This window comes from Neopsephotus bourkii, unplaced genomic scaffold, assembly GCF_033783945.1.
Source record: "Neopsephotus bourkii isolate Nb327-2 ecotype Australia unplaced genomic scaffold, CSIRO-AGI_Nbou_v1 NB_53, whole genome shotgun sequence".
In the NCBI taxonomy this organism is placed as follows: Eukaryota; Metazoa; Chordata; class Aves; order Psittaciformes; family Psittacidae; genus Neopsephotus; species Neopsephotus bourkii.
This window is the reverse complement of record NW_026900570.1, coordinates 14,851,587-14,868,349: the sequence shown is the minus strand read 5'-3', so window position 1 is coordinate 14,868,349 and position 16,763 is coordinate 14,851,587. Positions and strand designations below refer to the sequence as shown.

The 16,763-nt window shown below is 37.6% G+C and overlaps 1 protein-coding gene across 2 annotated transcripts in view; it reads left to right on the top strand.

Moving 5' to 3' along the window:
• Window positions 1–16,763, top strand: part of PLXDC2 (plexin domain containing 2) — a 264,806-nt gene that overhangs the window by 102,871 nt on the left and 145,172 nt on the right. For both annotated transcript variants that reach the window (XM_061352104.1, XM_061352114.1), the window contains one exon: window positions 12,198–12,409. In XM_061352104.1, the coding sequence (XP_061208088.1) occupies window positions 12,198–12,409 (212 nt within the window). The remainder of the gene's footprint in view (window positions 1–12,197; window positions 12,410–16,763) is intronic.

Below are 16,763 nucleotides of genomic sequence, written 5' to 3'. Positions count from 1 at the left end.
CAGGTAAATCTTTGCACTGTACTCTTACCACACTGAATGAACTCTAGCTGTTATTGAATCAGTTCCCTGCTGTAAGATGTGAAGAGCTGATTTCCAAACCTTACTGTGGCTGCTGTGGTTCTGAATGGGCTGTCAGCCAGTCTGTGGATTAAAAACTTGGCAGCAAGATGCTTTAACACAGAAATATAAAACTGCTCTAAAAGATGTCTTTTCATGCAACCAGCTAGTGCTTTACTGTCATTGAGTCCAAAGGACAGGGTAGTGGGAATCATAACTGACTGCTGGCACCGTGCTTCATTTAGAAAAGGAAAAAAATAGCCGCTTGAGACAGCATTAATATGTGCTTGTTAGGAACAAAATCTGTAGTGGGCAGAAGGAGAAGAAACATGGGTGATTTTTCAGGTATATTTTATGGATATATAAATCTTTAAAAGGCAACATTTCAACTGACATTTTCCCAAATCATTCTGTACATGGAGTATTCCTGTCTTTGATTAATAAGCTAGGAGGAGGTAAACACTGAAATGTCATTGTGACCAAAAACTTTAAAAACCCAGTATATTCCCTCTTATTTCCAGATATTTTCATCTTTCTTCTTTGAGTTTGCCTTCTAAGCAGTGATAATGAACCTGAGCAATAGCTTGAGCAAGTGGCTGAATAGAAGTGTAAATGCTCTGCAACATAGTGATTACCCCAAAAGAATTCTTGTGATCAAGGTCTCTTCCTTATAAAGCCATCCCTTCACCTCTGTTAATGCACTGGGCAGGGTTTGCACACATCTAAGTCACTGAGTCTACCAAGTCTGAACCCCTATAAGTTCAGCTCCATTTACATTTTAAGAAATGTACTGAACCATCTGGTTCTCTGTGTTGCTTCTCCAAAGTAAAATACCATACTCTTCATGTGATAGTCAGTGTGTAATGATCATCACACATTACATAATGTCCTATCTTCCACCCAGAAAAGTACAGACACAGCAGAGAGTTGCAAATCTGTCCTTTCGTAAGTGTAGAGTGATGTCATTTGAGCTGCCTCATCCCTGCACAGCTTCCAAAACACCATGTGCTTTGCAATGCGGCAGTATCCATCTCCGCCTCCTCATTAAGAAAATGCACAGATGAAATGTCCGTATGCAACATGCTACCAAAGCCACCCCAGTGACAGTGCTGCAAAGCTGGTAATTTTTTTCTTGGGAGCCTTGTGGTAGAATTGGAAGGTGTGTAATAAAGAAAAAAACCCCACATTTATTCAGTCTTTTCCTGGAACATGCCTATCCGAATTACTTCAGTTCCATATAAGTTCTATGTATGAAAAGTGGATGCCAGCAATGCGGTTCCCTCATTTTGATTACGTACAATGGAAGTGTATGTAAACAGTGTCAAATATAATATATATTAAAATCTCTGCTTTATTTGGAAATTATAAAACCCCTTTATAGGTGTTGATTCCTTCCAATCCTGTTGGTTAGTTACATACTGTGAAAACATGTGCAGTCTTTCCTGCACTTAACTGCCTGTATCTGCACAATTGATAGTACTAGTTTGTCTGTCTTTTGGGAGAAGACAAAGACACTATTCAATTCTCTGTATATTGGGCAGTCCAATTAAACATTTGGTAGATAATTTCATTGCTTTTACAAGTTCCAAGATTGATGCAATATTTTCTCTTCTGTTTCCCCAGTATCTCTGCCAGTTTTCAAATGGATTATTTCTTTTCTGCCAAAGAATGTCTATCATTCATATCTTTAATTGGCTTAATTCTGATGTTTATGTCTCTGCTTCTTGATAGGTTTAATACAGCTGCTTTTTTTACTCAAAATATGTATCTACAACAATTCTTCCTTAATGTATGATTTATTTTATTTTTTGTTCCCACATCAAGTTTAGCAATGCAGATTTTGTGCCAGAGTTTAAGAACAGCCTTCACTCTAATTTCCTCCCATTAGTGTGCTAGAAACATGATGTTTTTCTCCAGGAGATCTCCTGAAGGTAAAATGAGAATTTTTCCTGAAAAGAAGCTGAAGGCATTTAGAACCATTTTAATTTCAGTAACAAATTTAATCTTCATTTGATAAGGCATAAAGTAGCTTGCCCCTTCAGACAGAGAGTCTGGAAGAAATAAACAATGGCATTTCAGTAATAAAGTAGTACATAGCTATTATCTAGCACTTGTCATCAGTAACACAGAATGTGTTTAACAGACAAAGCCAGTATCATTATGTGCATTTTACAGATAGCAAAAGTGAAGCATCCATTGAGCTGTTATGCAAAAAGCTGTAAAAAATTGAGTAACCCAAGCCAGGCTTTCCCAGTACACTTTGATTCCTTATGTAGAAGCCATCTCTACACCATATATATTTACTATAGTTAGTTTTCTCTTGTGCTTCCAGGAAAGTTGGAAGGTTCTGACTTCTCTAGTGGCTGATCTTACAGAGGGCCATATCTACAGGACTGACTTACTGCATCAGGCCTGATTGAAGCCCTTATTGTTTAAATCATTATTATGTTTTCAAAAGTCCTGAAAATATGTACTTAGTGCATGTGGATGAAAATGGAAGGCAATAGATATTCTTTTTTAAAGTCATGTGCTATTCTTTTGGAACGAAAGATACAGAGATGAAGGAACTGTGTACATGTAAGGAGAAATTTAAGTTGAACAGCATTTATGGGTGAGGGTGAAGAGACATTGAAACAAGTTTCAATCTCTTCTTTTAAGGAAATTATCGTTGTAATTTCTTGACCATCCCATCTCTATAGAAAACATCTCAAGAATAAAATAGAGTAAGCATAATTCAATGTGTATGTAAAGCCAAGAAAATTGGATAAAAAATATCTTGAGAATTTTAAAGTACTAGCCTTTAATATATTTCTCAGTCATTGCTGATCTAAACATGTAACCCTACCAGATAAATCCCATGAAATCATCTTTATTTTTCCTGACCTTTGGAGCAGCTCTCTGTTTGAACATGCGAATTTACTACTTTTACTTTTTGCAGCATATTTTATGAAAAACCTTTCTTGACACCACAGTGTAGGGAATCCTGGCACTGAGCCTTCACGTTTTATGAAATGAATCCATTAATTCTGCAAATGATCAATCAGTTTTCTTGTAGCTGGCATAATCTTTCTAAAACATGAATCACTGTTGGTCGAGGAAACTTTTGTGTGCAGAACATAAAAGATATAAAATTTCTTTATATAACCCATAAAGCAAATGAAGGGGTTTACATTTTAGGCTGTCTGAAAACAGTTTGGCATTTAACAGTGCACAAATAGAAAGCCCAAGTTATATATATATATCCACGATCAATTTTAAATTTTAACTTATTTATTTAAAAAAATTAATTTCCCATCTTCAAAAAATTCCCTTTTTACCAGCATTCTGAAGGAAAAGTCATACAGCTTTTTTCTTCAGCTTTTACAATGTCAGATACTATTGCATTCCCCATTACACATTTCTGGGCAATGGCAATTGCTTGTTCATTTTTCAGTTTTCCAAATACTGACCTCTCTAAAACATCTAATACCGCAAACCACTTCCTTTCTAGTCCTGTGAGGGGGGCAGAGGGAACTGAGCACACAGCAGGAGAACTGTGTCATGTTTCAGCAAGAAATGATCTAGGAGCAAATAAGGGGCTGAGGAGTTTGTCCCTATTTGCAGACAAACTTGTTAACAAGGTGACTACAGCCTGTGGAGCACTCCTGACAAGAGAAGAGAGGAAAATCTTTGTCTGTGTGTCCATCTGTGTTTATTATACTGTATGAGGCATTATGCAGCCTTCTCTAATTTCCACTGTGCTGGGTTGTGCCGATTTTAACCTGTGCCTACAAGGTGATGTTGCATATACACATATGCATGGGGAGTTCTATTGTGTGGATATGTGAGCTTTCTTTTTCTGTCTGTCTCTTTGCTTGAGACACCAAATCCAGTGTGGTTGCCTTTGGTGTGAAAGCTGACATTGATCCCTGTGCCTGACTTGAAGTCAGCCTGACAGGGCTACCCAGGAAGCCAATTACCCTCTGCTGCTGCTCCACCACCAGTGAGTGACAGGCCTGTGGAGAGGTAACTGATGTAGTCTTGGCCAGAGCGGTGTCCCTGGAATTGCTGCTCTTTGCATACTACAAAAAGACTAGTGCTGTTGTGCTAACCCATTTTTAAAGCAATAGGCTTACATCTGTCTTGATGTTATCTTGAAGATAACCCTCCTACTAAAGTTGCATTTGCCACTGACTGGTGGAGAGGGCACAAATTAGCCAAGCTAATAGAGTTTGGCGCATCCCAGATATTTTCTGACTTCTCCCTTGACAAGTCATGCAAAAGGAGTTCCAGACATAAAGCTGCAGTTCAAATTATGAAGACTAGTTCACTTTTGTATGCTTTTCTCCACCACTTAGAAACAGAAATTAGTCCTTATGAAATTACTGCAAAATTGGCTATCTAACTTTTTAACTCCATTTTATCATCTACATATCTGTGCATACCTGTGCATGTCTTCTAGCTGAATGGATTACTTGCTCATTCTGGTTAAGCCTGGATCTAGAGAAGAAGCTGAGTGACCATGAGGCTAGCATCTTTGGGTTGTTCTAGTGCGCAGGTTTGCTAGATCCTTCAGAAAAAACAAAGATGCTTTCAAATTGGAACTGTAAGGCGGACACTGAGACAGCTATAAATGCTACTGTCCAATGTTAGCCATTATGCTGTAATCCAGTCATTGACTAGAGAAGAGCCTTTATAAACTTCTGTCCAATGTGTTTAAATAGACTACAGTTGGTATTAGTATTCTCTGGAAAACTACTGAATCTAGGTTGGAAAAGCAAGAGTTTGCATATAAATAGAATATTATAGAGAGATTGCCATTTCTCTTAGCAGAACAATTTTTTTTAGGGTTTCGTGTTTTGTTTTTTTTCCCCGGCTTTTTACAAAAACAATTTTGTGGCTTAGCAAGGGTTTGTGATATAGTGAGGTTTGGACAGAAAATACATAAATTACACATGAATTAACATTTTGACATTATTGCTATGATGGTTAATCAGAAAACCTCAGATGAGCTAAAACAAGTTTACTTCCTGCTTTTCTATGCTGTAATTTGATAATCCACAAAAAAAAGTATGGTTACTGTTATTTTGAGTTTTGTGCCCTGTATGTAAGAGCGTTACAGAAATACTTCCTTTTGCTTTACATGGTAACTTAGTATGTGATAAATATTTATCTAGGCACACTGCGGTGTCTGCGTTAATAATACTTGTCAGAAGTGCTGTTGGGAATGTGGATATGAAACCTATTTGTATGGTATGCAAACTTTAAGTGATGTTAATCATACTGAATATGGGTTAGCTGAAAGTAAAAGGCCTAAAAGAAAAATCCCAGGACTGTTCAATGTCTCAAGAAGCACCTTTTCTCAGCTAGTCAGGTGAGATAAGGGGAGTCGGGCTTCCCTTCTATAATGCCAAATTCTCTGCTGGAAAGGAGGAGGGGAAAAGGAGAACTGGGAAGTATTCCTTTGAGTAGGCTTAAATCTACAACTCTACTAGAAAATCTTTAAAGATCTTCAGCTGAAACAAAAATTGAAGGCCAGTGTTAAAAAATGGTTGTTTCTATAACAAAGATCAAAACTATATGAAAAGAAGCTATATTGAAGTTACAGCAGCATGAGACAAGAAGAACTTCAAGAGAAAGAAAGTCTTTACCATTTTTCAACTGGAGAAACTATTTTAGTAGTGCATCATGTGCCAAGTTTAAATAGGCACTAATAGCATGGGCTTTAATTTTTTTAATGTGTTCCATGAGGTCTCTGACCTGCTCCAACCTGAAATCTCTGGAAAATATCACACCAGCAGCAGTACATCTGTGGAGCTTTAATTAAATCAGAAGTACACAATTCTGACTTTTCTGGGTTTTGTTAATAGGGTTGCTGAAGACTACCCAAATTGAATTTGCTGTGGCTGGGTAGCTAAGCCTATTAGAGCTGCTTCTTCTGCAAGGAAAGGCTAAACCAGAATCAATTCCATCTTCATTTTCTGTGGTTTCCTTGCAAAGAGATTTTGTATCCATCTCAGAAAGTGAAGGGTTGAAGTAAAGGATTATTCTCTGCATTGTTAGCATAAACATAATAGTGCTTTTACTGTTCCTCCTTTCCCCTCATGATCTCTCATGGCTTCTCCTCCTCTCCCCTCATTATCTTCCCTCATGGCCACCCCTCGTCTCCTCTCATGATCTTCCCTCATGGCTGCCCCTACTTTCCCCTCACAATCTCCCCTTATGGCCCCCCCCTCCTTTCCCTTCATGACCTCCGCTCATGGCTGCCTCTCCTTGCCCCTCATTACCTTTCCTCATGGCCCACGTGGTCACCCCTCATACAGTGCTAGTGTCAACCGAGGCACACAGCTTGGTGTCGTCAGCAAACTTGCTGAGGGCACACTCAATCCCACTGTCCATGTCAGTGACAAAGATGTTGAACAAGACCGGTCCCAACACCGATCCCTGAGGGACACGACTCGTTACTGTTTTCCAACTGGACATTGAGCCATTGACCACAGCTCTTTCTGTGTGGCCATCCAGCCAGTTCTTTATCTACCAAGCGGTCCATCTATCAAATTGATGTCTCTCCAGTTTAGATACAAGGATGTTGTGAGGGACAGTGTCAAATGCTTTGCTGAATTTATCATTTTATTATCAAGGACATATTGAAAGTCAAGCATCTCTCTTATGTCTTTCCTAAATTAAGGTCAGAAAGGTGGAATTTGTTGAGTCCATGAATGAGGTACAGCAGAAAAAGAAGCCTATATATTGTTGAGCTGTTCAAAGGCAGAGATAGTTTAAATTGGAAATTTTTCTCATGAAAAGTATGACTCTGCTGTGATATTTGACATTCAGTATATGAGCAATCTACTTGGAGAATCCTCTAAAGAAATATTTATGTTTTGAACAGTCTACCACTTCATGTGTCCAGTATACATATCTTCCACCAACATTTATTTGTTGGCTTCTCATCTTTACTAATAAAATGGTCATAATAGAAATAAGATGGAAGAGATGGCTTATAGAAAGTTACTTAAGGGAGTATGATGGCATTTTCAGTTCCTAGATGAATAAATTTTTGCCTTTGATATTTGATTTTGCCGGCATTTCTGCTGTGGCAGATTTTGAAAGATGCTACTATATCTCACAAGCAATCTGCTGAGTAGTGGTTTCAATGTATGAATATTTCTGGGCTTTAAAGAAAAAAAAGGCTTGTTGATTATGATGCATTTATGAAATTAGTCAAATTGCAGAGTTGGCCTAAATATGTGCTATCATGAAATGTAATTAACACGTTTTTCTGAAATGTAATTCTGAAATTGTGATGAGCTAAAATGTTTCACATTTGACCTTATGGAAAAGGGGAGAAAAAAACCCAAAACAGTTGAATGAGTGGAACACCATTTAGCTATTTGCCCTTTTTGTTTCAAAATAGGTTTTCTTTCTCCTTTCTTTCTTCTCTCTGTAAAATTTTGAATGTTTGTTTCTGTTTTTTTTTTTCTTGTAAAATGAGACCTAGATCTTCATTCAAAATGAAGCTTTATGCTGACCAGGCTTCTCTACTAAGTCAGAGCTGTCTTACTTGTCAAGCTCTACTATTTCATTTTGTTTTTATTTACTTAGAATTTTTCCCTTTTTTGTTTGAGGACAGGCTTGGCAAAGCAGGCAACCCTTGTCCCCTTCCATACTCAGGCAGCTTCTTCCCTTTCAGGAAAGCTTTCTTGTATAGCCCAATCTGGACTTCCAATGTATAAGAGCTGCTGACATAACTCACAATATTGAAGTAGACAAATTTCTCCACATATCGGCTTGTTGCCCACTTTCAACATCACTTTATGTTAATGTTGTAAGTGTTAAACAGTTCTGTGTGTTTTGTAGTACAGGACTCATGTCTTCCTGTCCCAAACCTCAGACTAGCAGAGCCACCTCAAATTTAGGTCCAGCTTCTGATGTACAAAAAAATACAGGCTTCAGTCCTGTCTCCTCCATCAGGATACCTTAATACAGTTTAAAAGCTTGTTTAGTACTTGTTAAAATGCAAGCTAAGGTAGCCAAAGGTAGTGTCTTGGTACAGGGTGGGTTAGCCAATACATGCCAAAACCCTTTAAAAGTCTTTTTCCTCTGAGCATGTAAAGCTGTACAGAAGGAAACATGAAGCACCTGTCTTAGATGTGAGAAGTAAGTCTGTCTGTAATTTTCACCTATAGCCCTTCATCAGTCTCCTCTCTAAATATTCTGTGTAGGTCTTTCCAGTTTGTGTGAATGATGCCCCAATTCCCTTAAAACCTTTGGTGGTAATTCTGATCAATCATATTGACTATGAAGGGCTGAACTGGCCAACTGCGACAAGAGTTTCTGAACTTGCCAGCAGTCATTCATTAAGTCCAAATAATCTCAGAGCAGTGAAAGCTGTTTATAGATGTTTTCCTTGCCCCCATCCCACTTCCCTTCTAGCTTTATTCAACACACACTTGAAGTCTTAGATTCTAACGTAACCGAAAGGGAAAAGGAGCTCAAGACATGATTTTCATTTCTGATTTTCTGCAAACTTCAAGGGCAAGAGCTGAGGGATCAGACCAAAACACCAGCTTCATTACATATTCATTAGAAATATCTGCATTCTATTTTTGCTACTTCCAAAATATCAAAGTATAATATTAGCTACACAGACCTTCACACCAAGGTATCTTCATGCCAGTAAGAGGACTATATATAGCATTCTTGTGGTTTGCACATAAAAATATCAGTTGAAAACTATGTTCCAATTTGAACAGATTTGAAGGCTTATTGTAGTTCTGAGTGTTCATAGAAGTTGAACAAGTTACTACTCATTTATGTTTGCCAATATTATGGTTCTATTATTAATCAGATATTACAGTATTTGGCTGCTTTCTGATTGATTTGAATGACATGTTCTCCTTCAGTGTTAATTAGGTGCAAGCTCAGAGATCTAAAAGATAAGAGTATAATTTGGTACATTTCCTCTAAAATGCATTTTATGTGAGAGATTTGAAGCAGAAACATGAACTAATTGTAACTTGTAAGGTATTGGAATCTTAGGTTTCTGAATGTTTTTTCTTCATCAGCTGCCTACATTTAGAACTTGAAAATTAATTTATCCATTATATGATAAATTATATATTTAAATGATATTTACATAAAAGGAAAACACTCTCTTCAGCTTGTTTAAAGAAAAAACCTTTATCACTTTCTCAGTGTTAGAGATTTATCAGGATAAACCAGAAACACCGCACTGGATCAGAGCTGGTCTTGCCAAGCCTTTTATTTCTCTCTCTCCGTCCCCAGTAGCTTAAGGAAAACGTTTAATGAAGGAGGAAGACTACAGCAAATTTCTCTCTTTATTCCCTGAAAAGACATCCAGATTTTATGTCGCATTACAGCTTCAGTATCTCCACTCTGCTAGTCCAGGACAGTTAACTAGTCAAGTGGTAACACTGCTAGAAGCTTTCACAGATAATTGTGTTTAAAAAACCCCAAAGACTAGTTGTAAACTGAAAACGTTATCAGTTCATGCTTTTAATTCTTTCTACTAAAAAATTTATAAGTATATAATGCATTCTGAATACAGTTAGATGACTCTAAGCTTCTTTATGTCAGTATAGCTTGTACCTGTAAAATATTTATCAATGCCATAGCAGTAACAAATGGTTTAGAATATTTTCTATTTTTCTATACAAAAATCACATAATTAATACCATTGAAATAGGATAAAAGTTTTGCACTGAAGACATCAGAGAGTTCTCTAATGGGGTTTGTCCCATGCCAAATTTTGCAGATGCCATGATGCAATTATACCATAAAAGAAAATTATAGAGAAAAATGTGCAGAATTCTCAAGCCAGTGGAAATACCTCAATGTGTTTATCTTCTTCTCTTCAGCAATGTATTATTATTGTCTTAAAAATCAGTTTATGTTACTACACCTTAAAGCTTAGAAATCACATTCATTTCTATTCAGGATGTGGGAGAAGAAAGTGTAGTTCCTTTCCTTTACAGAAAAGGCTCAGCCTGAGGTGAATAGGATTTAAGACCCTCCCATAACTTCCGCATTTTCTGCTAATTTAGGTGATTGCCTCAACATGTTGATTATTTGCCATAAAAAATAGTAGGGTGTGGTGGGAGTGCAAAATGGGAGTAAATATGTTTTTTTATTTCTCTCTCTGAACATGATTTTTGAGCCATCAGGGGCAGCCAGAAGTGCTTCAGAAGGGAGTGGGGTTCTGCAAACATGTAGATGTTGTACTGTGGCTTGGGATCCCCATTTGTAGGTGTCTAACTCTCCCCATGCAGAAGGTGCTGTGGTGTCTTGGTGCTGCAGGCTCAGCTGAGGCAGACGGCAAACACTGCCTCCATGGAACCAGACTCAGGCGTTGCATATTGCAGGCAGAAAGTACCTATCTGTGATCTGTGTATCTGAGAAGTTTGCTGTGACTGTCAGCTTTCCGATGTGCTTATTCCCATAACAGCATGGTGAGTGCCTCCAACCTGAAGCAGGGAGGGCAGCTTTGAATAGATTCTGATAAGGACTGTGGAGGAATAAGTTAGTTCATCTGCTGGACTGTTCCTCTGCATCTGGCAGATGACTGCTTGATAAAACAGGGAGTGTGGTGGCAATTTCTTGAAGACAAGTGTTCTAAGGCTTTCAAGAAATGCAAGGAAATGGGTTTCAAAAAGCCACCAATTAAAAGAAGTCTGATTATCCAGGGTCTGAGAAAAGTTATGGCCTAAGATAGCTTATTTTGCATCTCTATTAAATTCTGATTTCTCTAGGTGACAAAGCACCTTCAACTCACATTAATTTCAGCGTGATTGGGAGCGATCAAATAGCTTAGGAGATAGGTCTAGTAGATTTTGGGGAATTTGGTAGAGAAAATGGAACCACACAGAGCCTAAAGTGTGTTGGAGACTGTTTCTGTACTGTAACTCTCTGGTCTGTCAAGAAAAATGTCAGATTCTCTTACATCCATGATTCCTATAGCTGCTCCTCCTATGATGCAGGAAAATCTTACTTCTCATGTAAACCTTTGATAGGTGATTTTCTGTTTTTCTGTCTCTTCTGTACATAGACAACATACATGATGTTCAGTAAGACCTTGGAAGCAGTGCTTTTGCTCAGACGTTTCTGCCAAACAGAAGCAATGGAAATCTTTCTGCAAATAATTTATTTACCAGTCTATCCTTAGAGTATTTTTCTTTTACTTTGCCATTTCTCTTGAGAGTTCATTTGGAACCTCACAGTTGGTTGTGGTTTTTTTTAAATGAAAACCCTTTCTTCCTGACACATGAAAAGCACAGAGCGCCCTTCTACGTCTCCCTTTAGACGCAAAGACAGTACAAAAAGCATATTTAATTTTTAGTGCAAAGTATGCAAAATTGCTCTACCCCATCTTGATGGTGTTAACTGAAATAAGTTAACAACAAGTACTTTGGTTGCCTTTTGGATTGGGCAGACTGGAAGCTACTGAAGAAGTCGTGTTTGTCTTGGTGATAGTTTTACTAGCATGAAAAAGTTGTGAATGAGCATGAAGAAAGTTCAAAAGTAATACACAAAGCACACTACCCAACCACTCACCCTTTGCAGAGGATATAGTGGGTGTCTGCAGACTTCACACATCATTTGCATTTATCACTTATACAACGGGGCAGCTTTATTTCTGTGCTGGAACAGATGTTCATGGAATTTCATGCCTTTCATAATGTTTATTTGCCTTTCACAAGGTTCCCAACTCTTTTTACGTAGAATCAGTAGCAAAAGCTAAGTCTCTACCAGTGTTTCTCTACCTCTTCTACTTTTGTTAAGTGATTAGCTGTTTCATTTTCTTGGATTTATTTTATTTTGAAAAGTGACACCTATGAGTAGGCAGGTATCAAAATGACAAAGGTTGCAGGGAAAGCTTTTCCAAGACATAAAGTAAGCAGGAAAATAAAACATTTAACTTCTTTAGAGGAGATTGCAAAACTTGGTCCAAATTCTTAATTTGTATATAACATGCTATCCTTTTATATTCTCATGTTGTTGTTGTTATATGTAGAAACTTTATCAGAAATCGAAATGTTGATTCTGATGAGTTTTTTGAAACATTTCTAAAAAATACTGTTCTTAGGTTTTCAGTTATTATTAGTAAACCAAAGTTCCACTTTGTTTGTTTTTCCAAACAGGTGTGTTTTATGAAGTTGTTCAGAGCTTCCCTAAAGTGGAGGAAAATGCACGAGTGGATTCACATGTAAGCATCCACAGGTGGAGAAGGCATTCAGAGTCTCTCAAATCAGTTGACACCAATAGAGCTAGCATGGGACAGGATTCCTCTGAGCCGGGGGGTTTCACGGATCTGCTGCTTGAAGAGGGACACGATAACACCACCCAGATTGAGGTAGAAATTAATTCTATTTTTTTTCATTTAGTGTGTTGTCTTTGATTGGGGTTGAGTAAAAAAATTGAAAACATTTATTTCAGTGTGCTTGAACATTGATAGGGAATGAGAAACTTGTGGTCTTTGTGTTTCTGAATATGGAAGCCTGTATTTTCTCCTGTTCTGAAGCTTGGAGCCTTTGTTTTCTGATGTTTTGAAGAGAGTCTGTAGAGGTTATCTGTCTCTTTGCTGGAAAACAGTTATGGGAAGCCCTATGTTCTAGCAGTTCTTGCTGGAGATCTTGAAAATGAAGTGCAGTATTAAAATAAAATGGAATTCTTCCTTAGAAGTTGGGGTAAGCACCTCAGTTGGTCAGAACTTGCCTGGCCTTTACTCAAGAGTGATAATCAGACATGTAGGGGGAAAAGTCCTACAGAAATAAGAAATAGGGGAAAAAAATCAGGTTAGTAGTGGAAAAAATTTGCTCATACTACTTGACTGTTGAGCTTCCAAGCAAGAATAACATGGATCAAATCCATCTGTGTGAAGTTTTGGGACATTCTCCTGGTTTATAGCTTCATTCAGTCTCTCTGTTTAAAAAAAATTAACTGCCAGGTTGCCCTCATATAGCTATAAATGTAAATGCCAGTGAGCACCAGTTCTGTTTTTAAAGCTGCTCTCTATTCCAAGTAATATAGGGAGAGCAGGAGCTGACTATAATATTATGTTATGTTGTGATTGATGGGTGCAAAATGTGTCTGCCTATGATGATTTGTAGGATTTCTGCTATTTAATTTTAGTGGTCCTATATAAACACACTGGCTGAATTGATTTTGTCTTTATACACAGATAATAAGTGTTAATATTATAAGTGTTATATTTTTACTGTTTTTTCTTTTAATAGACTCTACCTTTTTTTTCTTTTTTTTTTCAATAAAATGCAGCTTGGAATAAGCTATGCTTAACATTTCAGTCTTTATATTTTGCTTTCAAAGCAACAGTGCTGTTTATTTTCATGTCTGAGGAGCTCATTCTCAGACAAACAAAACAGCTTTCAGATTTTGGGTTGTTATCTGACACAATAACAAAAGCAAAGCAATATAAAACCCATCCATAGAGACAATGCTGAATCTACAGCATGAATCAAAAACTAATAATGCTTTCTGAGAGGTGTGTTTTGTGTTTGTTTTTTTTAAGCTTCCCAGTTTTCACAGTGCTAATTATGTTTCTTCTTACATAAACATGGAAGTGGCTAGTTGGTAAATTGTTTTTTCAAATTCAAACTGTGTGTTGATGTCACGATTTGTGTTTTGCCCTCGGTAATACCTGTCTGGCTGTACTTGAAGCATTTCTCTCAGGCATGACACAGATTGATCCTGCTTCTAATTATTTTAGCAGGTAAAGTTGAAATGGTCTCCAAGGTATAGGGAAGTTTGTGTATCTGATTTTTCCGTGGCTTGCTTGTAGATCCCCATGCACTGCCTCTGTTCAGTTGAGTTCCAAGCTCTTATGAAGCAAAATGGATCAGAGCTCCACCTCTAACACTCGTACATAGCAACATTTAGGAAAAATAATGAATACTTGCAAAGAGACATATACACAATAGCATTCTTCCAGGGTCATCTTTCCTGATAGATTAATGGCCTTATAGTGTCTTAACCTCAAAAGTACATCACCCTTTCTGAGTTTATTAAATTCAGGTTTTGTGTTCTGTGGTAGCCCTCCCTTTTGCAAGGTCCTCCCATCACAATAAAATGAGTTGTGGTTTTATACACTATCAGATTCCATTGTAAATCCCTACTACAGCACACAGGCATTTTACAAAAATCCTTGATGCCCATTTTTATAGAGGAGGTAAAGTGTACAACAGATATTCGCAGCGGAAGAATCCGTATGTAGCAAAGTCTTCTGCAGCTTAGGAGCTTATCAGTAGTGCTTGAGAGCATATTGATTTGTTTGGTTGTTTGGGTTTTTTTTTTTTTGTTTTTAAGCCCTTCAGTGTGTGTTGCAGTTCTTGCTGAAGAAAATCCAGAGGATGAGTACCACCTGTCACTCATATTTAATGACACCACAGAATTACAACATCCCTTCCTCACAGATACTGTTTCTCTCTGAAGTATTTTGTAGTCTTGCCATGCAAATGTGGAAAGCTGCTTTTACAGGAAGGCTGACAATGATGAACATATCTTTAATTTTCACTTGATAATTTTTTCTTCTCTTCTTTATAATGCTGAATTTACTTTTTAGCCAGTTTTGAAAAAAAAAAAAAAAAAAACAGAAAAAGAAACCCTACCCCTCCTTACCCCTGTTTAACTCTTTCCTGTATTACCAAATCTATACAATCTTAATGTTGAAAGTAATAAAATTAACTTGAGTGAAGCATAGCTTAGTTCCACTGGCTTTCCTTGATATTTTAAGGTAATGAGATTTTTCATTTATGTTTTCCCATTTGATGTACTGCGAATTGTTCTGTAACTTCACAGGTACACTGTGCTCCCACCAGCCCTCATTCAGAGGTTATTTTAACATCAGCTTGAGTGGAAGATGAAGTTCAGGGCTTCGGGAACAGTTTTAGAAAGTGCACTGTAAATTGCTTTATCACATCTTTTCAGGAATCAAGATGGAGCCACTACTATATATAGGAAAGAAAAGAATGGTAAGATTGTGTTTAGAGTTGCTTTCTGTCCGGTCCAAAAGCCTAAGCAATAAAGCCATTAGGGACTTCAGGACTTCAGTGTCTCCACATCTGTTTTGTCTCCTTCATTTCTTTGGCACTGTGATTCAAGACAGAATTCCTGCAAAATGCTGTACATATTCATATGCTTTCAAGAATAAAGATGTTCTCTTGAACTAGACTCTAGAAGTTGAACTGCATTACAGAAACTAGCAGAAGTGGTGGCTATAGCCATTTGAGGTGCAGGGCCTTCAGAAATGGGCAGAGCCTTGGGAAGGGGAAAATGAGTCCTATTGTGTTACTGGAGAACAGGAACTTTGTGGTCTACAGGTGTGATGTTGTGGCAGCACAAACCCACAAACCTGGAGGTGCCAAGACAAGGGCAAAGGACAGGAAGAACAGGTTTCTGCTGCAAGCCAGATTTTCTAGGCATATAGCATTTGTGATCTTTCCAGAGAGCTGATAGCAAGTTTGAGATTTTAGGGTAAAAATAATGTATAACAAATAGTTATCATAAACACTTTATGAAACAGTACAAAATCTTGTTGTACTGTTAGTAAGGTTATTTATAATGTGCCAGTTAGGAACTAGAATGTTGTAAATCCAAAAATGTTCCCAAGGATGGAGGTTGGTCCCACTTGTTTTTTTCCAGTTGCTACTTTTGAGCCCCAAAATAAAGGAAGGAGAACATATAAGTCTCTAAGACTATCCTCTGTAAGAGGTTTATTAAGGTTTAATTCCCACAACATAATATATGCAGAGAGAGGAAGCAAGCTCTGAAGAGGCACAGGTGTAAAAAGGGTGAGATCCCATCTTGTACAGGTGAGTAAAAATGTTACAGTCCTAGAAAAGTCCCTGAAGTAGATAGCATTGGGACAAGTGACGAAAAGGTTGTCAGAAGTCCAAATGAGTCTCCCTTTGAAGACAGGAGCATCCATGCCTAAGGATCACAAAACCAAACATTAAAGTTTTCTGCCTGGAATAACTTTGAAACTGTCAGAAGCTGAAGTGTTTCTGAAGCTGAATTGTTTCCCACTAAGCCAGGGGGAATTTTCCAAGTTTGAAATCATCTGAATTGTGTCCCATATGCACTAACTGGTGCTCAGGACTGGCCAGCGCAAAGGCTGCCTCTATGGTCCTGTGGGTGCTAGGCTAAGAGGGAAAATGTGTACTGCATTGTAGTGACATGGATTATTATGAGCATATTTGAGAAACTGGGTGGGACATTCAAAAATGAAGTGCCATTTAGATCAACAATTCTTCCTTCTAGAGAGTTGTTTTGCTTTTTTTTTTTTTTTTTAATTCCTGGGATTTCATACACCACCACCAGCCCCAATCTTCCTTGGGACTCTTGTCTCGACTCTTGGTGGTTGCTGTTGGTTTTTTGTTTGTTGTGTAATCTACCCTTTTGTTTATTGTGCTCAGGACATTCAGAAGTGCCTTTCATTTAGAATAGAATAAGCCTAGCAAATGCAGTGTGTAGGGTGGAATTTGTTGCTATGAATGCTACAAGTCCTTGAAAAAGCAATGAGCATGAAAATGTATTTGAATATGTCTAGTCTGGCATGTCTTCTTTTAAGCAAGGAGAAAAATTGGAAAAATATACTACCTTTCTTCGCATACTCTTATTATGGAAAAGTATGCTTTCTAATACCTCACTGTTAACATGTAAATTAGTATTAATATTGTTAAAATAAACTG